Source organism: Heloderma suspectum, chromosome 6 (assembly GCF_057233095.1).
Source record: "Heloderma suspectum isolate Gila_16-S chromosome 6, 16-S_ref, whole genome shotgun sequence".
Lineage (NCBI taxonomy): Eukaryota > Metazoa > Chordata > Lepidosauria > Squamata > Helodermatidae > Heloderma > Heloderma suspectum.
In genome coordinates this window covers 99722430-99746706 of record NC_139463.1, presented here as the reverse complement: position 1 = coordinate 99746706, position 24277 = coordinate 99722430, and the positions used below count along the sequence as shown (strand labels likewise).

The following is a 24277-nucleotide window of genomic DNA, read 5'->3' as shown; positions in this document are numbered from 1 at the left end:
CCCAACATATCTGGAGGACCCCAGAGTGGGGAAGGCTGAGCGACGCCGCTGTCCGCCCACTGAGACCCAGGGTCAGTGTTGGCGTCTGTCGCTTCTTTCCAGTGATCAGGGCCGAGCGTCACTCGGCCCTTTTTCGTACAGTCACGAGTGCAGGACTCCATTTCCCATCAGGCCGCGCGACGCCTGTTTCCGCCCCTCTCCTCCTCCCCGTTCCGTAACGGAACCCGAGCGGCGCTGCCGCCCCGCCTCTTCCTGCTGCCGCTGCCGCTGCCGCTGCCGCTGCTCAGCCCAGGGGTAGAGCTGGGCCGGGAGGGCCGCCCAGCCGGGCTGGCGGCGGCAGGAGGAGGAAGAAAATGGCGGCGCCGCTGCTGTCCCTCTCGGAGGGGGAGGGCGCCCGGGCGCGGCGGCGGGAGCAGCTCCGAGCCTGGGCGGAGGCCGAAGCGGCGGCGGCGGCGGCGGCGGCTCTTTGCCCGGCCCCGCCTCCCGCCGGCGCTGCCCCTTTGCCCTGCCCGCGGCTGCCGGCGGCGGCCGAGGACGAGGCTGCGGCTGCGCCCGCGACGGGGATGGGCCCCGGCGGCAGCGGCCGCCGCCCCCGCGCGGTCCGCTTCGACGCGGCCGCCGAGTTCTTGGCGTGCTGCGCCGGGGCCGAGCTGGAGGCGGCGCGGGAGATGCTGAGCTCCGACCCGGCCGCCGTGAACGGGACCAACGCGGACGGCATCAGCGCCCTCCACCAGGTACCCCCCGGGCTGTGGGCCCGGCACGACCCGCGAGGCCGTTCCGATGGTCTCTGTGGCCGCCTTCCGCTCCGTTTTCCTCCTTCCTTCTATCTGCTGGCCCAAATAAGTGTGGAGGTCCGCTTCCGGACTCGGTGTGGAAATGTACACGAAGGAAAGGGCGCTTCTGAGACAGTACAGAGTGCCTTCTCCTCAAGGTCGGAGCCCCAGGCCCTGTTTATAGGGTCTGGGCTCTTGAATATCCATAGAGAAGGGGGCTGCTGGGTGCGTGAAGAGGGCTTTGCCTTCAGCACTGAGCCCTGGCATGGGCACCACTCATACTAGATCTCAGCTGGTGTGGGATGAGGAGAGTGTCTCTGAGCCTGTAAGCAATGCTTTCCCTCTGCTCCTCGCAGTTCTGAGCTCTGGCCCTGATTTTGTTAATGCGAGGACCCAGCTGTGATGTGTAGGAAGACAAGGTTGCCTCTGAGCATCCACAGAGTGTGCATTTCGCACTGCTAAGCAGCTACGACCAACTCCACCTTGTCCCACTTCTCCTACCACACACAGTTAGAGATTAGAGGAAACTGCACCCAGTTCAGAGTTAGTGGCTGTAGTAAGTCTTGCTTTGTAAGTGGAGCACTGCTCCAGATCACAAGAGTGAAAATGCATTGTATGTAATTTGGGCATATAGAATTTAAATGAAGGCTTGATCATCTGCCATACCAAGCTGGGAGATAATCTCTAATTCAGCACAGCAATGCATTGCATGATACATGTCAATGTAGTGGCTATCCAGTAAAAGGATGACTTGCATTGTAACTGAGGGAGGGTATACAGCACTTCTCAGTCACTCTGGAGACTCCATTCTTTTACATCAAATTTATTAATCCTAACCAATTCTATGGGGCACAGATAGCACGCTGTCTACCGTGGCTGGCAGCTGTTCTCCCACAGCTTTCAGGCAGAAGTATTCCCCTGCTTTTTGAGATCAACTGGAGATGCTGGGAATTTGTGCCAGATTATACATGCCAACAGGAATATATTGAGCAATCCTGGAATATAATTCCACTCTTCACCTGGGTGATACAAATCACTTCCTATGTCCAAAGGTTGAGCTGGTTCTGCCACCACCATTGGAAGATCTACCATCCCTGGTTCTGTCCTGCCGAATGCTAATGCAGATCAGAAACCCCACTGAGTTCCTAAGCATACATTAAAAGGGTGGGAAAAACTGGCGTTTCTGCCCTCCTTCTGCCATAAACATGGGACTTTGGAACCATGTAGTTTCAGTGCTGTGTGAACGCTGGTCACTTCTGGGCCACACGGCAAGTTTGGCGCAAATTGTGTCATCTGTATGGTTGGCCTCTGAAGATGTCCCACGGTACTTCCTATCCCTGGGGAACTTCCCACATTACCATTTGCTGAGGAAGCTGCTGTCTTGGGGGGACCTGAAGGAAGATTCATGCCCAGGCCCACTCCAGTTCAACCTGGGGGAAAGGTGAATTAAAAATAGAGGTGAGGACCTTAACCCCAGGTTAGTTAATTTTGTTTATCTAGGTTAGGGTCCCATTGCTTAGTAGACTTCGGGGCTCCATTGCATTCTAAGTCTGCCTTGCAAAGGCATCCACAAAAATTGGCTGTCCCATAATTTATTTTTCATTTTCCACATATACCTGTGTCAGTCATTTGTAGCATACTGATGAAAATGGTGGGGAGAGAGTTTTCCTTTCACTTTCTTTCCTGATCACCCCGAGTTGATTCTTACTCATTTCAGGCATCCAGTGAATAGCCTTGTCTAAGCACCTTCTGTGCTTGACACTGGTGCACAATCTGTTCACTCACGCTTAGCTCCTCCCACTAACATGAGTGGCTAAGCTAACCAGAAAGAGAAAACGTACTGTGACATCTAAACCTAGGATTCTGGTTTATTGCTCCAAAACAATCCAGGATGATCCTGGTGTGTAAAGGGCAGAATAAACCAGAATTGCCAATTCAGATGTCATAGTAAGCTTTCTGTTACTGGTTAGTTTAACCAGTTGTGCTAGTGGGAGCTAAGTGGGAGTGAACAGGCAAGGACGCAGCTCATTCACAGTACATGGCCAGTATCAATCTTTTCATGAAAACTGCAATGTTTGTGAATGGCTTGGCTCACATGCAGTGATTAAGCTATGATGTGCCCACTGGGACAGTGCTTTGGGCTCATACAGCCCTTCCTCTCCTTGTAGTTCTCTTCTTCACTTTCTGGTTCAGCCAAACTGTTGTTACCATTTTCAGATGTAACTGCAAACTATGATAGGCCTGAAGCCAGGAAGTGAGGGAGGGTTTCTCAAGTAGAGGAAGGACAGTACAATTCCAAGCCATGGTTGACCAAGTCATAGAGAGCAATCCTATGCATGTTTACTTGGAGGTAAGTCCCACTGTGCTCAGTGCAGGCTTACTCTCTAATAAATGTGTTTTAGGATTACAGCTCTGGTTTTTGTGGTATTCTGTCTGCAGTGTGGATGGGGAACCAATATGGAATAAAGGATTCTGGTGGTGGGTTGTACATCTGACATTTTTGTTCTTTCTTCTCTTACGGTGGGTGATGCGGCCTCCTTTCTTCACCTAACTTGCTGTATGACCAAGACAAGTAACTGGCAATCATTGAGCCAAATCCAGCCGGCCACCTTGTGACTAAAAGGAGGGTTCTAGTCCTAGCTAGTCTCTAGAGTCACATATTTCCTACAATAACTTTTTCCCTTTCCAAGGCAACAGTCTGAGATTTTAATTCTGATTGGTTGTATTCATGTACACCATTGGTATCTGACCCTGGATTTCATAGTTCTGTACGTGGAACTTCTTGCTTTAGCCGTACAACAATCTTATGAGGTAGGTTAGGCAGAGGGATAGTGGCTTGTCCCAACGCCACTCAACAAACATCATGCTAAGTGGGGATTTGAACTCCCCTTTCCCACATCCAAACCCAGTGTTCCAGTCATTCCATCACTATTGCTCCATCAGTGTAAGATGATCCATAGTCGTGGCCAGTCCAAGGAAGAGAGGCAGGATTGTAACAGCAGCCTGCAGCTGTCAAGAATGGAGTGTATAGTGCAGCCTTTCCTAGCCTGATGCCCTCCAGATGTTTTGGACCACAGCTCCCATCCCTGACCAATGCCCATGACTGAGGCTGATGGGAGTTGTAGTTCAAAACATCTGAAGGAAACCAGGTTGGGATGGTGAGAGAGCTTTGAGCGCACTGGGGTCCTTTAATCAGTTAGTTGAGAGGAGGATCAGTTTAAGAGGTCCAGGAGCGAGTTGGCTGTATTGGCTGCAAATTTACTCAGGAATATGAAGGGTATAACGTAATTTCTCTTTGGATCACGCCCCCTCCTCACAACTCCCACTGAATATATCCACCCGAAGTGTGTACAGTATACAGTGCCTTGCACAAGTATTTACCACCACTCCCTTTGACTTTTCCACATTTTGTTGTGTTACAACCTGGAATTAAAATGGATTTAATTGGCATTTTTACCATTTGATTTACACAACATAACACTTTGAAGGTGCAAAATTTTTTTATTGTGGTACAAACATTAGGTAAACAAAAGCTGGCATTTGTTCCTTGCATAAGTATTCAGCCCCCTGAGTCAATACTTGGTAGAAGCACCTTTGGCAGCAATTACAGCTGTAAGTCTTCTTTGGCAAGTCTCTACCAGCTTTGCAGATTTGGATCCTGCAATGTTTGCCCATTCTTCTTGGCAAAATTGCTCAGGCTCTATCAGGTTGGATGGGGACTGTTGGTGAACAGCAGTTTTCAAGTCTTGCCACAGATTCTCAATCAGACTGAGGTGTGGGCTTTGACTTGGCATTCAAAGACATTCAGGTTCTTGTTTTGAAACCACAGCAGTGTAACTTTGGCTGTGTGTTTAGGGTCATTGCCCTGCTGGAAGGTGAACCTCCATCTCAGTCCCTTGCAGACTGAAACAGGTTTTCCTCTAAAATTACCCTGTATTTGGCTCCATCCATCTTGCCCTTATTCCTGACCAGTTTCCCATCCCTGCTGATTAAAAGCATCCCCACAACATGATGCTGTCATCACCATGCTTCACCATGGGGACGGTGTTCTCAGGGTGATGAGCACTGTTGGCTTTGCACCACATGTAGCATTTTGCAGTAAGGCCAAAAAGTTATGTTTTGGTCTCATCAGACCAGAGAATATTTTTTCACATGTTTGCTGTGTCTCCTACATGCTGTTTGGCAAAATCCAAATGGGATTTGATATGGGGTTGTTGTTTTCAGCAATGGCTTTCTTCTCACCACTCTTCCATAAAGGCCAGCTGTGTGGCGCATGTGGGTGATAGTTGTCCCTTGGACAGTTTCTCCCATCTCAGCTGTGGATCTCCAGCTCCTTCAGAGTTACCATTGGCCTCTTGGTTGCTGCTCTGACTAATGCCCTCCTGACCCAGTCACTGAGTTTTGGTAGACGGCCTTCCCTAGGCAGAGTTGCAGTTGTGCCGTATTCTTTCAGTTTTGTAATAATGGATTTAATGGTGCTCTGGGGGATGTTCATAGTTTGGAATACTTTTTTTATAACCCAGCCCTGGTTGGTGCTTCTCCAGAATATTATCCCAGACTTTTTTATTAGCTCCTGGGCCTTCCAGAAACAGGTGTATTTAATCTGAGATCATGTGACACTTGAATTGCACACAGGTGGACTCCATTCAACTAATTATGTGACTGCTGAAGGCAGTTGGTTGCACCAGAGCTTATTTAGGGGCGTCAGAGCAGGGGGTGAATACTTATGCAATCCAGACTTTTCAGTTTTTTATTTGTAAATCATTTTGTAAAATATGTAGATTTTTCCTCACTTCATCATTATGAACTATTTTGTGAAGATCAGCGGCAAGAAATTCTAATTAAATCCATTTTAATTCCTGGTTGTAACGCAACAAAATGTGGAAAAGTCAAAGGAGAGTGAATACTTACGCTAGGCACTGTAGCTATGTAGGGGGAAATGGTTTCGCATGTTTCATCATTTGTTTTATTGTATTTGTTTTTATTATGTATGTTGCCCTGAGAGCTTTGGCTATAGGGCAACTCATAAATGGAATAAACAAATAAATTTCCCTTTCCTGGGTTTCTCATTAGGAGGCTCTGGGGCTGCTGTCCCCTCTGTTTCCCCCCCCCCCCATACACACACTCCTGGTTAATTTTCCATTACTTCATTTTGTTGATGCTGCTTGGCTCCTTGCCCTGGTCCCCATCCTCCCAGGATCTCTAAACACCAGTCTGTCAAACTCTGGCTTGTGGGGCGGGAGGAACAAGTCCTGGTTTGGAGAGTAGATGAGGGTTTCTTCCCGTGTAGGGGGTGCTGTCTTGGATTTAGGACTAATAATAAAGGGAATAGGTGGTTAGGCCTTGGGGGCGGCAGGAGCGGCATTATCCAAACAACAGTGTGGGCTGGATGCTACCGTGTTGACATTTCCCTGGGCCGCTTTGGAGGTGTGTGATAGCAATGAATTGAGATGAGAATCCTACAGCGCTTTGAACGTTGGCGATGTGTGCATTCTGCAGTTGCAAAATTGTTGGGGCTGGAATCACCTTCATCTAAAAAAAATGTTTTAGACTTTTAAGACTGAAATTTCAGAATCAAGTGGGAAGGTTGAAAAGGATTTCCTGCAGTGTTAGGGGTAGTTCTACAATGTCTTGTATGGCTCTTTGCCTCTGTAGCCAGCCAAAGCAAGGTAGATGATGCCCAATATGCACATCTGTTGTAATTTGTACAGGCTTTGGTTGGTACAGCTTTTTGCAGGGGCAGGATTGGGATTAACTTTGCAAAGAACCCTTAAAAAAAAAAAAAAGGACATCCTGTGTGCCCTCAGTAATAGTTCTGTAGAATGGTTAATAAGGACAGCCCCCATGGCAGGGTGGTTAGTGTCGCCCTTGGGTTGGGGAGACGCAGGTTCACTATCTCCCAGCCCAGCTCGCTTCACAGAGTTGTGAGGATAAAATAGGATGCAAACCACATATACCCTGTGCAACCTCCACAGGGGAAGGGTCAAATAAAACTGTTGAAAATAAACAAAACAGCCTTGCAGCAATCATCACGTATAGAAAATGCCAATATTGTGTTCCTTCCTTTAGCTAGGGATGTCAGAGAATTCCGCCATGGATCTCGGTGACGCCAAATGCCAGTGCATTCGGCCCCCGAACTCCGTGGCAGAACGGCCTGCCACACCCCCGCCCCCCGCAGATCCCCCCTGGGACGAGACTTACCTGGGGCAGATGTTCCGGGCGGCAGCGGCTCCAGAGGAGGCAGCGGCGGCGGCTGGTCTTCCGACCGGCTGCTGCTGCTGCCGCCGCCATTTGCAGTCCCCCCCCCCCCATTTGTGATAGGCTACATACAGACTTACGTAGCCTATCACGTCTGGGTTAAAAAAAAAAAAAAAGCGTACGCAAATGGCGGCGGCTATGGCCACCGCCATTTACGTTCCTTATTTTTGGCCGTCTTAGTCTACATAAATTTTTACCTAGACTAAGACTGTGAAAATAAAGGGGAATGCAAATAGCGTCTGCTACGCTATTTGCGTTCCCCCTTATTTTCGCCGTCTTAGGCCGTAGCCGCCGCTATTTGCATCCCTGCTAGCCAGCGGCTGGATGTCCGGCTGCTGGCGGAGCCGGCTGGCAGCTCCGCGGAATCCCCGCGGAGTGGAGCTGGCTGGCGAGGATTCCGGGGGGAGGGATGGAGCGCCTCCCCCCCCCCCCCAGCAGAACCCGGCGGAGCCAGGTAAGCGGAGTTTCGTACACCCCTACCTTTAGCTAACATGGAAAGTGTGGATGAGTCTCGGAGCCTTAGATTTGTCAGCATCCCTCAACACATTTATTCTAGAGAGGTAATTAAGAGGTGACCATCGGCCTTCAGATGTTTTGGAGTACAGCTCCCTTCAGCCCCTGCCAGCATGGCCACTGCTCAGGGGTGATGGGAGCTGTAGTCTGAAACATCTGGAGGGCACCAGGTTGGAGAAGGGCTGAGCAATCTGATAGTTAACTTCCAATATTTGGTGGCTGTCATGTACCTGATGAAGCAAATGTGCTTTCTGCTGCTCCAGAGGGTGGGACCCAGACCAGTCGGTTCAGATTATATGAAAGGGGATTTCAACTGACATTGGGAAGATCTTCCTGACCGTATGAGCTGGCTGGCAGTGGAACGGGCTGCCTCAGAAGTTGGTAGACATTTTAGCAGGGATTTGGGGGCAAAGGCTGGAAGGCCACGTATTGGCTGTGCTGCAGTAGTGGATTTCCTGCATCGACGGGGTTGGACTAGATGTCCATGGAGAACTCGCCCAACTCTAGGATTAAGTCTGCAAAGCTGTCCTAAACAAGAACCAAGACCATTAACTTGCATACTGCACACCCAGTTGGGTCTGCAATGGTTCCTGATAGACCCTGTGTTTATACAGCACTACATCCATTGGGGGGAAGGGTATGGTGGGGGGTGGGTTGCAGGTAACATAATTCCCCAAAACTTGCACATCGATTGCTGCTCATACATCTGCATAGCACTTTAGTAGCCAGCACTAGGAGGGCAGCACTCTGTGTATGCTCAAAGACACTCCATTAAAGATGCAGTCACTGGTCACCTTTTAGGGGGTGAATATGGCCATCCTAGCCATTGGAGTTTAATAACACTGGGCTGGAGAACAGCATAACTTTCCCCCACTGAGCTGTTTTTCCAGGCTGAATGGAGTCTTGTCTTCCAGCCACCTCCCTGCTTGCCTTAGACTCCACTTGTTTCTCAGAAGATCTGTGAGCGCTCCCTTTGCTTTGGGTTCCCAGAGCACCCGGGTGTTTGTCTTCTTTGCCAGGTGGCCTCTCTGATACTTCTCTGGCTATCGGCCAGGGCAGAGTTTAGAATGGCCAGCAGAACGACATGTTCTCTGAACGGTGGGGAGCATGTTGGCGTGCGAGGCCTGTTTCTGCAGTGTTTACCCTGGATTCTGAAAAAAGCCTGGGAGTTGGGTGCAGGACCAGTTTCCAAGGTGTAGCCATAAATAGATGGAATGGTGGGCGGGCATGGGACTCCACGGGGTGTGTATGTGTTTAAATGATGTCCAGTTTGGAGGGGAATAGACCAAGCATTGGGCAGGGAGAAAAGAGACCCAGAGATCCTTAGTTGCAAACTTGCTGTTGAATAGACAGTATGCTTTTTACTCAGATTGGTAGCTCTCGAGGAATACATCTTTTTAAAAAGTTTGTCATCCTCATGGCTGTGGGCAGATTCTTGGAAACAAATGGGCACAGTCTTCTAAAAGCTTAGAAATGAGACATTACCCTGTTGGATTGGGGTTTTCCGATGTGGTAGAAGAACAGTTTATAGAAAGGTGCAGAGGCAAACCTATTCAGAAATACAAGAAATATAGTCAGAATTCAAAAGGCCCAATGCATTTCAGGATGCAGACATCTCTTTGTCAGGGGAATTGTGTATATTTAGAAGGTACAGTTTATGGGAAAGGCAAGTGGGAAAAATAGCCTCTCCACTGAATCCCAAAGAATGTACCTTCTAAATATATACCGTTCCCTTGACGAAGGGCTGGTTTACAGGTGGGGTGGGGGGATAGCTGATGCTGAGAGGAGAGGCTTGGTGCATGGCTGTGGCAAGTCCTGGCCCCATGTCTACTCCAGCGCCATCTCTCTTGATCCAGTGGAGATGCAGAGCTAGGGAGGAGGATCAGTGGTCCTCCTCCCAGTGGTCCTTGGGAGGAAGCAGAGCCTAACAAGGAGAAGAGTGGCGCTTTTGCGGCACGCTCAGTCCGGGAATGTTTCCGAGAAGCTTCAGCCAACACCAGCCGCTCGCTCTTGTTTGTGGAAAATGAAATCTTTGCATTCCAGGCTGAGGCTATTATTATCAGCACTCGGCTAGTTGGGTAAAACAGCTGGCATCTTTCTCCAAGCCTTCTTTCCTGGCTGCACCCACAGTGGAAGCCAAGACAGTCACAGGGAGTCCCCTTCATAGCAATCTACCCAGTCCCTCAAGTGGGTTTGTTTGATCCAAAGCCCATGAAAGGTTTCTGGGCGGGGGTTGGGGCAAGGGGTAGAAACCTCAACCATTCCTTCCTCTCCAGGGGTATCCAATCTCATGTCCAGAGTGGGTATAACTTGAACATGGATTCCCCAGAACTTGCCCACAAAATCTAATTTGAATGCAAGGATTTGATTATTTATTTTTAGGTCTCCTGAAGAACTGGAATCTGGCATTCAGCTCCAGCTAGCTAATCTACCAGCCTCTTGCTCACTTTCCAGGCACCCAGGCGGTCCCAATACCTACTAGCTAGTCTGTGCTTATCCATGGAGAGCAGTCAACGCTGTGCAGTGGAACAAGCATATGACTTGGATTGGGGAGACCCAGGTTAAATTTGCAGCATAGCCATGAGACTCACAGGGTGCTCTTGAGCCGCTCGCTTTCCCTGTACCCAGCCTACTTCTCCAGGTTCTTGTGAAGGTGAAGAGAGGACTAGGAACGGTGGAATGAATGAATGATATTCTCCCAGGGAACATGCTACATCTAATTAAAGACCGTAGCACAGCACCAAGTATGTATTCTGCAGTTCTGTGCAGCTGCAAAATTTCATCATTTTTCAGTCAGTTGCTTGCTTTTAAGAAAAGCAAGTTTCTAGTCCTTGAGCCTAGAAAGATAGGCTTCGCCATGTGGAGCTGTACCTGGTAGAATCTGAGATTTCCCAGTGGTCAGGGGGTGGGATTCAGTGCCCTGCATGCCTCCTTCCTTCCGTGATTAGCTGAAGGCAGAATATATTACGCAACATATGCATAAGTGCAGTGTGCAAATTAACGCTTTTCTTGGCACAGAATTTTGAAGCATTTTGTTCAGTATGGAGTGTGTTCAGTTTTGTTGTGTGGTAGTATAATTGGGGCAGCGGGGTTGTGTATGTATAAAGCTCCAAGTTCAGTCTCTAGCATTGCTACATATGGCAGGGCTGAGGCTGACCCTGGAGAAAACAGAGTTGAGAACCATGGCACTCAGAAAGCAACAGACTGGATCAGGCATGGGGAACTTCAGGACCAAGTACCAAACCCTCTGGGGTTCCCAAGATAGCTCCTTCCCCTGCCCCCAACCCCCTTTCCCCCAGCCACTGGGCAGATTGGTGGTTTCCCAGCTTTCATGCCATTTTCTCACCATTCTGAAAAGTTGAAATGCCGTGCCTGAGGCTTCGTTACTGGCAGGAAGAGCTTCAAGCTAAATATGTCAGCATTTTTGGCCCTGCCCCCTTTGCTTGTGGTCCCACCCACCATTGGAATGTGCCCCCCAAGAGTGTCTCCAAAGCGAAATTCAGCCCCCGGACGGAAAGAGGTTCCCCACTGTTGGACTAGGTCGTGTGACTACTTTTAGATATTTCTGTGCTGTCCCACTAGGAAATGCATACAGAATTGGGGAGGGGCCATTCCGTGGCAGAGCACGTGTTGTCTATGCAGATCCATTTTCCAGTTAAGGAGTTGGATCAGATGATAGGAGAGACCTCTGCCCAGGATCCTGAAAAGTTGTCCATCCAAGTAAACAGTACTGGGCAAGATGGACTGACGTTCTGACGGTGTATAAGACAGCTCCATATGATACAATTGCCCCACTCGAAAGAGCCCAGGATCTTTTCTCCCCAGTACCCTTCTAAAAGGACCCTGAAATCTGATCTCCCAGTTTGCTCTGTGCCAGTTCACTTGGTGTTTCTCTTTTGAAGAGAACTCAAGATGTCCCAAATTCTTATTCCACGTCTCCTTGAAACGATACACCCACATTGCTGTCGCTCGTTGCCTGAACCAGCTTTATTCTGCATAGTCTCTTTGACTGCACATCCGAAGCCTGTTATTAAAGGCAGATGAAATCTAGCAGAAGCTGCTGCCTTCAGTTCTGACGTCTTTTGTGCTGGAAGCAGAGAAGTAGCACAGCTGCATATTCTTGGCACAGGAAGAGACATCAAAGACTTTCTGGTCCAAATCTTCTCCCTACCCCCACACTTGGGCTCGATAGATACTGCAGGTCTTCTGTGGTGGTTATTTTTTTGGCGCATGTAGCATCTTGCCGCACATCTGGTGTTCAGCATGGAATGGGGGTCCCTTAGAATCTGAGTTTGGCTTTTTTATAAAAACAGGTTATTCCTTCTGTGTTTTTGATGGATGTCATGCTCCTCACACTACAACATTGTCACAGGAATGTAGGCTGGTTTGCCCATAGCACCAAACCATGGTTTGACTCTGCATGAAGAGCCTTGTGTTTGTGTATTTCCCCCTTCCCTCACTTGCTCTGACTTAATTACTGCCCCTCTGGCACAACTCATAGTTTGCCTTTACACCCGAACCAGAGTTGCCCCTGCGAGAGTGTCCCCCAACTAGATGTTATTCCCGATCCAAGTCCAGCTATGGTTTGCCATCACATCTAAACCAGCACTTGCCCTCCAAACTGTAGTTTGCAATCCTGATTTGAAGAGCAAGCACAACCCACAGTTTGCTAGTTTGTCTGTAACATCAAAGGTTTGGCTTCTGGATCAGACATATAGAACTACTGGGGTGTGCTACAACTAGGGATGGGGGAGAATTTCTCCCCGAAACTTCGGGGGGCCGAATGCCAACGCATTCGGTCCTCCGAAGGTTCGGGGAGAAATTCTCCGCCACCCCCCCCCCCCCCGGGAAGGGACTTACCTTTCACGAATGTCGCTCCCGGCGGCGGGTCCCGGCGGCGGTTCGGCAGGTCTTCGTCGGGGCGGGGGCGGCAGCCGGTCTTTCGACCGGCTGCCGCCGCCACCATTACAAGAAAAGTAAAAAAACCCCAAAAAAACGCCCCTGTGATAGGCTACGTAACGATTAACGTAGCCTATCACGGCTAGATTTGCAAAGTCAGCCGTGATAGGCTACATTAATCGTCACATAGCCTATCACGGGTGACTTTTAAAAAAAAAAAAAAGGCGCGTACGTAATGGCGGCCCCCATAGGGAGCCGCCATTCGCGTTCCTTATTTGGTCCCTGTAGTCTACGTAAAGATTTATGTAGACTACGGCGAAAATAAGGGCAACGCAGCATAGCGTTGCCCTTATTTTCGCCGTAGTCTACGTAAATCTTTACGTAGACTACAGGGACCAAATAAGGAACGCGAATGGCGGCTCCCTATGGGGGCCACCATTTGCGTACGCGCTTTTGTTTTTTTTTTAAAGTCACCCGTGATAGGCTACGTGACGATTAACGTAGCCTATCACGGCTGACTTTGCAAATCTAGCCGTGATAGGCTACGTTAATCGTTACGTAGCCTATCACGGGGCGTTTTTGTTTTTGTTTTTTTTTACTTTTCTTTTGAAGTTCGCGGCTGGGGAGACGGGGCGCTTCTCCCCGGCCTGAATTTCAGCTGGGCGAGGCGGGAAGCCTCCCCCCCGGCCTGAATTTCGGCCGGGCGAGGCGGGAAGACACCCCCCCTCGCATGAACTTCGGGGAGAGAAGCGAAGCGCCTCCCCCCCACTGCGAAAAAAGCTGCGGGACAAGGTAAGTCCCTTTCGTACATCCCTAGCTACAACTGCAGAGACTATGGTCTCACTGTTGTTTCAGCTCTTGTCCGTCTCCTCACCTGGTGTGTCCTTGCCTCGCCCCAGAGTGCCATCACAGCAGCTGATACAAAGTATATCCAAACAAGCCTAGTAAAGCTACTGTAACAGATGTTAAAAGACTGATCTTCGAAGCAGGAAGTCCCTAGTTCACATGTGGCCTCTGCTGTGAACTTATCTCAGCTTCCTCCTGCCTCCCCTCACCCCTCAATGGTTGATAATAATACTGACTTACAATACAGCAGGGGTGGGCAACCTTTCTGGTCGTAAGGGCCACATGGATTGGGGGGCAAGATTAAAGTCTCTCACCACCACCCCAGCTGATCATTGTTTCCCTGCTGCTATTAACAGGGAGGAAACTCTGATCTGTTTCTCTCTTCCATACTGGATGGCGGGTTCTCACTGGGCTGCCCACATATACCGCAATCACTGGGGCATTAGATCAGGTGGCTCCAAAACGCCCTCTCCCCCTGAACAGGGCTCGGACTGCACCATGGTTCAATCCATGGTTACGAGCTCTGAAACAGGAGGTGAGACGGCTAGAGTGCCAGTGGCGGAAGTCTCCCTCCAAAGACGATCGGACATGGGCTAGAGCTGTATCTTCAGCCTATCACGTGGCGGTGAGGGCAGCAAGAAAGCAATATTATGTTGCCTCTATCGTGTCTGCAGAGTGTTGCCCCAGGAGGCTGTTCCAAGTAGTCCGGAGCCTGGTCAATCCAGTTGCTCTGGAACTGCTGGAGCATTCTAAGGCCTCCTGTGAGGCCTTGGCAAGGCACTTTGCAGATAAAATTTATCAGATCAGGAGTGTTATTCTGTGTGCTGTGGATACAGTTAGTGAGTGAGAGGCAGTCTGGCAAACTGGTTTTGTGGGATCGGTTCCAGCTTCTTCCTTCTGATGAAGTGGACAAGGTGCTTTCATCTGTAAAGCCAACCACCTGCTTACTTGATCCTTGCCCATCTTGGCTCATTATGAGCTGCAGAGAGAGGCTGGGTGAGGAGATCAGGGCGGTGGTGAATGCCTCCCTTGAGGAGGGAGTGATGCCATCAGATCTCAAGGAGGCAGTGATAAGACTGCTTTTAAAAACAGTCTCCTTGGATCCCCAAGTCCTGAACAACTTTCACCCAGTTTCGAATCTGCCATTTTTGGGCAAGGTGATTGAGCAGGTGGTGGCGATGCAGTTGAAGGCACACTTGGAAGAAGCCGATTATCTAGATCCATTTCAATCGGGCTTCAGGCCTGGTCATGGGACAGAAACGGCCTTGGTCGCCTTGGTGGATGATAGAAGGAGGGCTTTGGATAGAGGTGAATGCTCCTTCCTTGTTCTCCTCGACCTTTCAGCAGCTTTTGATACCATTGACCATGGTATCCTCCTGGACCGCCTGGAGGGGTTGGGCATTGGAGACACCATATTACGGTGGTTCCGGTCCTTCCTCTCTGGCAGGTACCAGAGGGTAGCACTGGGAGAGGAGGTTTTGAACCCGTGGCCGCTCACTTGTGGGGTGCCACAGGGTTCCATCCTCTCCCCGATGCTATTTAACATCTATGTGAAGCCGCTGGGGGCTATCATCAGGAGGTTTGGGGTATGGTGTCATCAATATGTGGATGACACACAGCACTACCTCTCGTTCAAATCTTCACCAGGGTTGGCTGTAGAATCCCTATCCAAATGTCTGGAGACAGTGAGTGGCTGGATGGGGAGGAATAAGCTGAAGCTGAACCCTGATAAGACTGAGGTACTTTTGGTGGGAGACAAGAGGAGGTTGGAGGACGTTGACCTGGTGTTGAATGGTGTATGGCTACCCTTGAAAGACCAGGTCCGCAGCCTGGGGGTCATTTTAGACTCCCAGCTGTCCATGGAGGCTCAGGTATCAGCTGTGAGCCGGACAGCGCTGTACCAACTCCTTCTGATACGGTGGCTGCTCCCCTACCTTCCCGACCATCTGCTCCCATTGGTAGTACATGCCCTGGTCTCCTCTCGTTTAGACTACTGTAATGCGCGCTATGTGTGGTTACCCTTGAAGACGGTTAGGAAGCTGCAGCTGCTGCAGAACGCAGCAGCTCGCCTGATTAAAGGCAGCCACCAGCGTGATCACATCATCCCGGTGCTGAAGGAGTTGCACTGGTTACCAGTTGTTTTCCGGGCCAAATTCAAGGTGTTGGTTTTGACCTTTAAAACCCTATATGGTTCCAGCCCAGCCAGCTTAAGGAGTCCCTCCAGCAACACCAGACAGGCCGCTCAACAAGATCAGCCTCAGATGGCCTTCTCTCTGTCCCATCAGCCAGGACAGCTAGACTGGTGAGGACGAGGGAGAGGGCCTTCTCTGTGGTGGCCCCCACTCTGTGGAACTCCCTCCCTAGGGAACTCTGCCATGCCCCCTCTTTAATGAGCTTCCGCCAGGCATTAAAAATGTGGTTGTTCAGGCAGTCATTTGGGGTGGCTTAGGGTATTTTTATAAATCTGATGTTTTAATGTGGAATGTTATTTTAAAACTGTTGTATTGTTGTACATCGCCCAGGGTGGCCGGGTGACCAACCAGATGGGCGATTAAGAAAATAAATAAATAAATAAATAAATAAGGCTAGATAATGCATGCGACGCGCTCTCAACACGTGAAAGTATTATTTGAATACTGCTGCCGCTACTGGTATTATTGTTGGCATTATTATTAATTGTTAATTAATAATTGCATGTCCGGAGGAGATAAGCCTCTTGACTGCACTGAGCTGAGTTGCCTTCTAGGGAGCGACTGAGTGGCAAACAGCATCTGCTGCTGATCCATTGCCTTCCTGCCCAGGAAGCACTATGCATTGGCCATGCTGGCTCGGAGGTGATGGGAGTAGTCCCACACATCTGGAAAGTACCAGGTTGGGGAGGGCTGACCTAGGGGAACATCTTGTCAAACCGCCTGCCCAGTAACCGAAGATATGTGTTCCCATCCCCTTTAGATTCCCTGCCTAGCTGGCCTTGCTGTGAAACCTGGCACACCAGATAATTCCTTCTCCAGCTTCCCTGAACAGCTTCTTTCTGGGCGACAATCCTCCTCCTGTTAGGAAGCCTTTCTTGATGTTTACCTTAAATCTGCTTCCCTGTCAGGTTCCCCCCACCGCCCCCTTTTCAGTTGGCATCATGTTTTCAGGCATCGACTCTGCCCAGGAACAGAATAAATAATGCAAAGTTCCCAAGGACGTCAGATTTTCCCCCCCAATCCCACTCTGTAGTTTAAAACCTCTGAGGGGTTTGTGGCATTCTGTGTATCTAAAATTATTATCTAAAGGCACAATCCTATGCATGTTTAGACAGGAAAAAAGTCCTACAACTCCCAGCATTTCCCAGCCAGCAATTCTGGCTGGGGAATGCTGGGAGTTGTAGGACTTTTTTTTGTCTAAACATGCATAAGATTGTGTCCTAACATTTTTTCTAGGCTGTCTTTAAAGGTGGAAAGGTATTCTATTGTTGTTCTTGGGCAGGGCTCAGAAATTGCCCATTTTAGTCATTGGCAATATTTCACGGCATGGAAGAGACAGCTGCACAATAGTGCATTTATTTGTGGTGCTGGGAAAATAATGTGGGGTGTTGAGTTGGGGAGGCGAGTGCGATTTGGAGGTTTTTCTTGGACAGAGGGGGGAAGCCCCTTGTGTTTATGAAGGAGAGAAAAGCTGGAGCTTCTTTGTAACCAGTGTCTTCTGTCCCTTTCAGGCCTGCATAGATGAGAACATGGAGGTGGTTGAATTTCTGGTGGCCAGTGGAGCCGATGTGAACCAGGCTGACAACGAGGGCTGGACTCCGCTGCACGTTGCTGCTTCCTGCGGCTACATGGAGATTGCACAGTGAGTTCAGGGCGGCGGGAGAATATCCCCAAGCAGTGCCAGTTCACAGGTAACAGCAGACTTTCCCAGCCTTGTTGTTGCCCTCCAGATGTTTTGGACAACAATTCCCAGGATTCCTGACTGTTGGCTGTGCTGGCTGGGGCTGATGGGTGTTAAAGTCTCAAACATCTGGAGGGCATCAAGTTGAGGAACGCTGGGTGACTATATTGGCATTGCAACAGATGTGCTTTTTGCCTAAAGCTATTAGACCAGACCTGTACTGAGTTTCAGTGGCAAAGCCTGTGCTCTCCCCAGCACCCCACTTGCCAATTGAGCCACTTAGGGCAGCTGCCCTAGTGCTGCCCTGAATTTCCCAGCTATAGAAATGCACTGGGGTGCTCTGGCTGCTGTTCACACTTTTTCTGTTTCACACACAGTGAGAGGGTTACTGGGTACCGCCAGCAGGCTGCTTTGCCTGCTGTTTCTCCTGCTTTTGCAGCAGCCAGAGATCCCTGTTCTGTTTCACAAGCCAACTGGGGCTTGCTGGCTGTGCTTTCTCTCAGGCCAAGCAAAGGTAGAACAGTGGTTGGAGCCTAGGGGTCTAAGCAGTATCGCAGGGCTCACCTAGGGCCAGTCCAGTCATACACATTTTTCTTAGAGAGCTTTGAAATTTGGGAGTGCCACAGCAGCTCGGTTGCTGAAGGCTCCAGATTGAAGGACAAGCAACAAGGGAGGTTGGAGTGGCTCTATTTGTCCTGAGCAGCACCTGTCCCCTCCAAAATTGTTGGTGGGGACAACATCAAGTGGGCTGGGGCTTCCAGCTCTTCTGGATTCTGCCACCTACACCAAATGGACTTGTGCCAGACTTTCTCTGGCCTTGCTGTGCTTCAGTCCTGCCTCCTGTAACTTGCTCTCTTTTTTGTAAATTGAAAAGTGCCTGTATTCATCCAGGAAACACTTTCAGGGGACTTGAACCTCAGTTGGGGAAGGCAATTCTGTTGACAGAGACAGTCCTGTTTAAGGAGGAAGGTCCTAGCTGGGGGCAGGGGGGCAGGGGTCTTGGAAGCTAAGGAAATCTGTAGTAGGCTGTACCTTGTCTGAGAACATGAGACAAAGCACAGTTCCAACGATTTCAGCGTTCAGTGATCATACTAGGCCACCCAAGGCAGGTAGTGTAGCCAAATTATGCATGGCAGGAAGTGAGGTCTGATACCCCATTAGATAGGCATGTTTGGTCTAATCCAGGATTGCGGAGGTGGGAGGCCTGATGTTGAGCTAGATGGGCCCATGAATCTGACCTGGGCTTCCCTGTCTGGCTCAGATACCTCTTGGACCGTGGTGCCAATATAGCTGCCGTGAACAGCGACGGGGATGTGCCGTTGGACATTGCCGAAGCTGACAATATGGAAGCCTTACTACGTTCGGAGATTGGGAAGAGAGGTAAGGAGAGAGCTCAGACTGCTGTGGTTGGCTCCAGCTACAACCAGTGCATCTTTGCTTCCTCCAGCTCCCTGTTCCTCTGCAACTGATGATGGGCCATTTGGGGTTTGCCTCTCCAGCCAAGCCTTGTTGCATTTACCTCCCCACCCCCGTTGCTCCAGGAAGGTTACAGGGTCATCCTTAAATGTTTTGATGAAAAGTACTAATGTATCCACATCCTGGTTTAGGCCATGGGGTTGTAATCGATGGCCCAACATATTCTTTCCAACTCGGATTATTCTGCAGTCAAAATAAAAGGTTGATTTCAGAAATACTAGAAAATACTCCCACTCCCACCCCCACCCCTGGTCACCAGAGGTGGGTTAAAAAAAACAATTCCTTACCAAAATGATTTGCATGAATTCTGCAAATGTGCATATATTTCCTTATTGTGTGTAATTCTGCAAATGTGCATATTGTGCATAATTTATTTTCCATCTAAATTCAGTGAAGCTCAAAGAGCTATATAGTGTACATGTATGATCCAATGATGGAATCACCCATCTTTTTCTCAGCAGACATTTTCGGGCTTTTCCTCAAAACAATAATGAATTCAAGCTTCTATTTTGGGAAGAAGAAAAAAGTTTACAAGTATCCAGTTGCTAGGATTTCACAGTTAGAGAAGCTGTATTTATTTATGTATTACTTGCTGCATTTTTATCCCGATTTTCAGACAATTATTGTCTCCTAATGTAGTTCACATCAATAAAAGAGAGAGAGGCCCTGCCAACAGGCTTGCAGACAAAGACAAGACCCACAAGGGAAGGGGAGTGGAGGGAGAAGGTAGAGTAAGGAGATCGGTTCTTTGAAGCCAGAACAAGATGGTGAGCTATGAGCGGGCGTCTAAATGCACTCCTGGCCAGGCTGATCTTCTCTTGCTGGTGTTCTTGCTTGAATGAGGCCCTTGTTCCTTAGGCCAATAGATGGGGCCAGGGCTTTCTTTCCCCTTCCTTTTGCAGTCCCAGGGCAACTGTGACCACAGCTGTTCAGGTTTCTGCACCTCTCGTTCTCCACTCCCCCGTGACACCTTTCTCTCCTTTCAGGGGTAGATGTAGACGTAGCCAAGCGAGAGGAGGAGGAGGTGATGCTCCGTGACGCACGCCAATGGCTGAATGCTGGCAAAATATCTGACGAGCCACACCCCAAAACCGGGGCCACTGCCCTGCACGTTGCAGCTGCCAAAGGCTATGTTGAGGTCATGAGGTGAGAGGCTGATGTAGCCCATTCCCAGAAACCCACTGAGCCATTCTGAGGGTCACATATACACATCCATATCTCGCCCTCTGGTAAATCACCCTATAGAATGGGAAACAGGGTCCTATTCCTCCTCTTCCAATTCAGTCTAGACTGAGGTATGAGGTTGAAGGCAACTGAAGCACTGAGGTCCCCAAAACAGCTGCCAGTGCACACCACAGAGTCTTATTTGCCTCAACAGGTTTGGGAACTTGCCTTACCCACCTCCCAGATCCACTCGCCCAGCCCAGGGTAATTGCATCACTACTTCTAAATGCCTTTCTCCAGATGTTTAGTGTGTTTGGGGGCTATTCCCAGACTCCCTCCTTCTTGCCAAACACCCCCCAAGCACAGGGAGGGCTTAGAGAAAAGCATAAACCAAGCAAATATCATTCCCTGCCCTGGCCACCTGTCAGTGGCTTGGAGCAAAGATGAGAGTCCCGACGTCCTGGCGCCCAGCCCTCTTCTTCCTTTGACCATCTAGATCCTTTTCCTAAAAAAAAAAAAAAGACCCCAGGAGTTCCAGCAAGCCTCACCAACACCACTTTCCAACTCATTCTGTCTCTTTTGCCTCCGAAAGAACTTGAGGTCCCATTTTCTATTTCTGCCTGTCTTTCCCTACCCAGCCCTGCTCCCTACTGTGAGAATCCCCAGACTCACGGTTCAGAGTACGTGCACTTCTCACAAGAATTCAGTAGGCAGCTCTGTCAGAACCTGCCCTATAACCCAGGGATGGGCAGAACGTATGTCTCCAGATGTTTTGAACTTGAACCCCCAGAAGCCCTTCTTCACCATGGTTAGTGGTCGGAAATGCTGGGAGTTGAAGTCTCAAACATCTAGAGATCTACTTTCTGCCCACCCCTGCTCTAACCCATTAGACTCTGCTTTTCCTCTCATAAAAGAGCGTAGGACTCTTCTTTGCCACGTTCATCCTGATGCAGCCCAATCCCCTGCTCCTAGAAGCAAATGGGTTCCCAGTGCCCTGAAGCTGCCTTCTCTTACTCCCTTGTAGGCTGCTCTTGCAAGCTGGCTATGACCCCAACGTCCAGGACAAAGATGGCTGGGCTCCCCTGCATGCAGCAGCCCACTGGGGAGTGGAGGAGGCCTGCCGCCTTCTGGCCGAGCACTTCTGCGACATGGAGGCGCTCAACAACGTGGTGAGAGTAAAGGATGTGGCAGCCTCGAAGTGGGGGTGGGAGGCAGTAATGCCGTGGCGTCTCCACTTGAAAGGGTCTGGCCAAGAATTGTTGGGGAGGACTCTTCTCCAGCTGAGGCTTTGGAAAGGCCCTGCCAGTCCGAGTACACATGCTGGCTAGATGGGCCAGTGGTTCTACTCTGTATAAGGCAGCATCAGGTGTTCATAATCATCATGCTTGGTAATGAAAGGACAGGGAAATGAGGGCTGTCACCTGATGAAAGAAATCTTAGGGCACGATCCTATGCATGTTTAGAGAGAAAAAAGTCCTACAAGGGAGGAGTTGTAGTACTTTTTTCTCTCTAAATGTGCGTAAGATTGTGACCTTAATAGATTACTCAAATTACATTAAATTGATTCATTAATGGATTACATCTATATGAATTTGCATAGGATTAAAACGATCATTTTGCAGGGGAAAGCAGCACACTTTGCTTTTAGACGGGGTGCTTACTCATCACAGCAAGTTCCATCTTAGGAGAGGCATTCCCTCCTGCAGGAGATGAAGGAAGAATGCCTCTTCCAAGATGCTGCCTGTTATCTGCCATGCCAGCTGGGAATGAAACGAGTTGCAGTCGCAACACATCTGGAGGGCACCAGGTAGGGGAAGGCTGTTAATACCCCCCCCACAAAAAAAAATTTGCTTGATTTGAGATGCTTTTTTAGGTGAGTTAAGCCGTTCTTTTCATGGAGTAGTCTACTCAATTAATCAATTAAAGGTTGCAACCATAAGCAAAACCCCAGAGGGTCAAAAGACATTTCGGGGCGGGGGTGGAATCTGAAACTGCTGACCAGAACCACAGATAGAAGCTCATGGATCCCGAGGAAGTTTAGAGATCTGGAAAAAAACTGGGCTGAAACAGTTTGATGATGGGGCCCGGTGGAAGTGAGTGTCCTTCTTTATTTTTGTAGGGACTGGTTGGCCCCCCTCTCTCATTTCCCTACACTCCAGATCATTTGGAGCGAGAACTTTTCTCTCAGATGGTTTACTGCTTCCTCATTCAAAATACCAGCTGCTGAAATCTGATGAGCTGCATCTTAGTGGGTGGGGAACTGAAGAAGCCTTTGGTGTTGCTTTCTTCAGCGGGTGGATGTGTTTCGAGGCAGGAGAGCTGGCGGTTCAAAAGACGTGCAGCTACACCAGAACAAAACCGCTGCACCTGTTGTATTTCCCACCTTTATCCTTCAGAGCAGTGGAGCTTTGAGGTAACTGTAGTGGGGCCCCTCTCAGTCCACCCGTTCTCTTCCCATCCTAGGGCCAGCGTCCCTGTGATCTTGCAGATGAGGATACTTTGGCTCTGCTCGAGGAGCTGCAGCGCAAGCAGAATGATGTGAGTGACTTTTTCTTATTCCCTCCTGTGTGGTAGATAAAGACACCTGTGATGTACTCTTGCATCTATGTAGAAAGCCTCTGGCACCCAGAGCCCTTGCTCATGTTCCTTCTGTGTGGCATTCAGCGCCATCTGCAGACCTTGTTAGGGGAGGGGCCGTCCTCCAGGAAAGCTTGTAGCTGCCAGTTTGGGCAGCAGGGTTGAGGGAGATGCTGCTTTGCGGTAAACTAGAGGCAGGGCCTCTTCGGTGGCAGCCTCCCATTTGTGGAACGTATGGCATGTTACTGAAATTGTGTGTTACAGTTTTAATGTTTTTGTGTAAGCTGTGTTTTATGTAATCAGCCAGTTTTAATTTTAATATTTTTGTGTAAGCCTTGAGTGGGGGTTTTGCCCTGAAAGACAGCTTAAAAATATATAAAATCAACATACTCCAAATAGAAGTTCCCGTTGTGAAATGCCCATGCACCAACATTGCCACTATGCATTAGATTAAAACCTGTCGTACAAAAGAGTATCAGTGTCTGTCTGTGTGTGTACCTCAAAAGTCTTAACATATCAAAACTGGATATACAGAAAGTGCTCTTGGGCCAAAAAACTGCTCCTTGTCTTTTTTTCACTGGGAGAGCAACATGGCTCTGAGAGCCTCCCACCATCAGTAATTAGGCAAGTGGTGACCAGGGAAGGTTCCTTTTCTGTGCAGGCTGCCAGGCTCTGGGTCCCATTTCCCAGGGCAGCTCACCTGGTGCCAACCCTGAAGAGTTTTCAGCACCAGCTCATGACTTGTTCTTGCCCAGGCATTTAATGAGTAGTTGCCGTTTACTGCTGTCTGAGGCTTTATTTATGATACTGTCTTAACCACTGCTTGTCATTATTTTGTAATTCTTTTTAGAGGTTATTGTATTTTAATTAGTTAAATTTCAGGGGTGTGTTGTTGTTCATTTCTAAATCATTATAAGCTGCATTGAGAATTTTTAATTAATTAGGAGGGGCGTACATTTCTTTAAATAGGCTTGCGCTAAAAAATACCGTAATTCAGTGCCAAAAAAAGTTAATTTCTGGGGGCTGTGTGTGTGTTATGCAAATCAAGCAGCAGCCTGTATTCGCTTTGTGTAATTGTTTCTGCTGATCATGGAGGCAGGGGTGACGGTTTTGTCCCCCTGGTGCAGATGCTTCTTGGTTGACTTTTTTTGTTTAAAACAAAACACTAGAGGCAGGCAGGGGAGGCACTCAGTCTTGACTGTGCTACTCACATTCCTTTTTTACACGATGCTCCAGCAGCCCCAAGAACAGCAAGTATAGAGAAATTATGGTGACCCCCTCCCCACCCCAGGGCACGAGGTCAGGGAGTGAGGCCACTCACCTGTCAGCTTAATTTGAGCTTGGCCAGCCTTGGGCCGCGTTTCTGGAACTGCAGGGTGGGCCTCCCTGAGGCGGCTGTTGCTGGGGAAACCCACACGCCTGCCCCTTCTCCTCCCGCAGAGATGAGAGAGGCCTGGTCCCTGAGGGAAGGAGAGTAGCAAAAGCTTCCCTCCCAACTGTCAGCTTCATGCTCTTCCCAGCTGTGGACTTAAACCAGGTTGGCCTCAAGGTCCTTTGAAAAAAGCCCTCTCTCTCTCTTTTGCCCCCCTTCCCTTTGACTGTTTTCCTATGAGAACCAGTTTGAGAGAGCTGGGCTGTGACCCAGAAAGATGGAAGAAACAGCCTGCCCCCTGATGAAAGGGCCATTCACCTAGGCTGCATATGAAACAGCCAAAACAATGCTTGGGCTGGAGCTCCTTCCCTGTGAGGAAAAGTCTAGAAAGGCTAAAGGATTTGCAACGTTTTGGTTTGGGGGGGAAAGATGACCGTGTGGGAGGGACATGGGAGATGTTTGTAAAATCCTGTACGGTGTGGAGAAAGTGGATAGAGAGGAGTTCAGTGTTGTTTTTCCTCCCTCA

At 49.3% G+C, this 24277-nt stretch overlaps 1 protein-coding gene across 5 annotated transcripts in view; it reads left to right on the top strand.

The window, feature by feature from the left end:
• Positions 1 to 218: 218 nt before the first annotated feature.
• PPP1R12C (protein phosphatase 1 regulatory subunit 12C) overlaps positions 219 to 24277 on the top strand; it is a 43825-nt gene continuing 19766 nt past the window's right edge. For 4 of the 5 annotated variants that reach the window (XR_014783901.1, XM_084805567.1, XM_084805565.1 and 1 more), the window contains exons 1-6: positions 261 to 734; positions 16993 to 17123; positions 18424 to 18542; positions 19625 to 19784; positions 20827 to 20971; positions 22266 to 22340. Coding sequence is in view for 4 of the 5 variants with exons in the window: in XM_084805567.1 (XP_084661693.1) it covers positions 354 to 734; positions 16993 to 17123; positions 18424 to 18542; positions 19625 to 19784; positions 20827 to 20971; positions 22266 to 22340 (1011 nt within the window). In the remaining variant the exon portion in view is untranslated. Of the gene's footprint in view, positions 735 to 16992; positions 17124 to 18423; positions 18543 to 19624; positions 19785 to 20826; positions 20972 to 22265; positions 22341 to 24277 lie in introns of all 5 variants that reach the window. The other variant, XM_084805568.1, reaches the window with a different exon arrangement.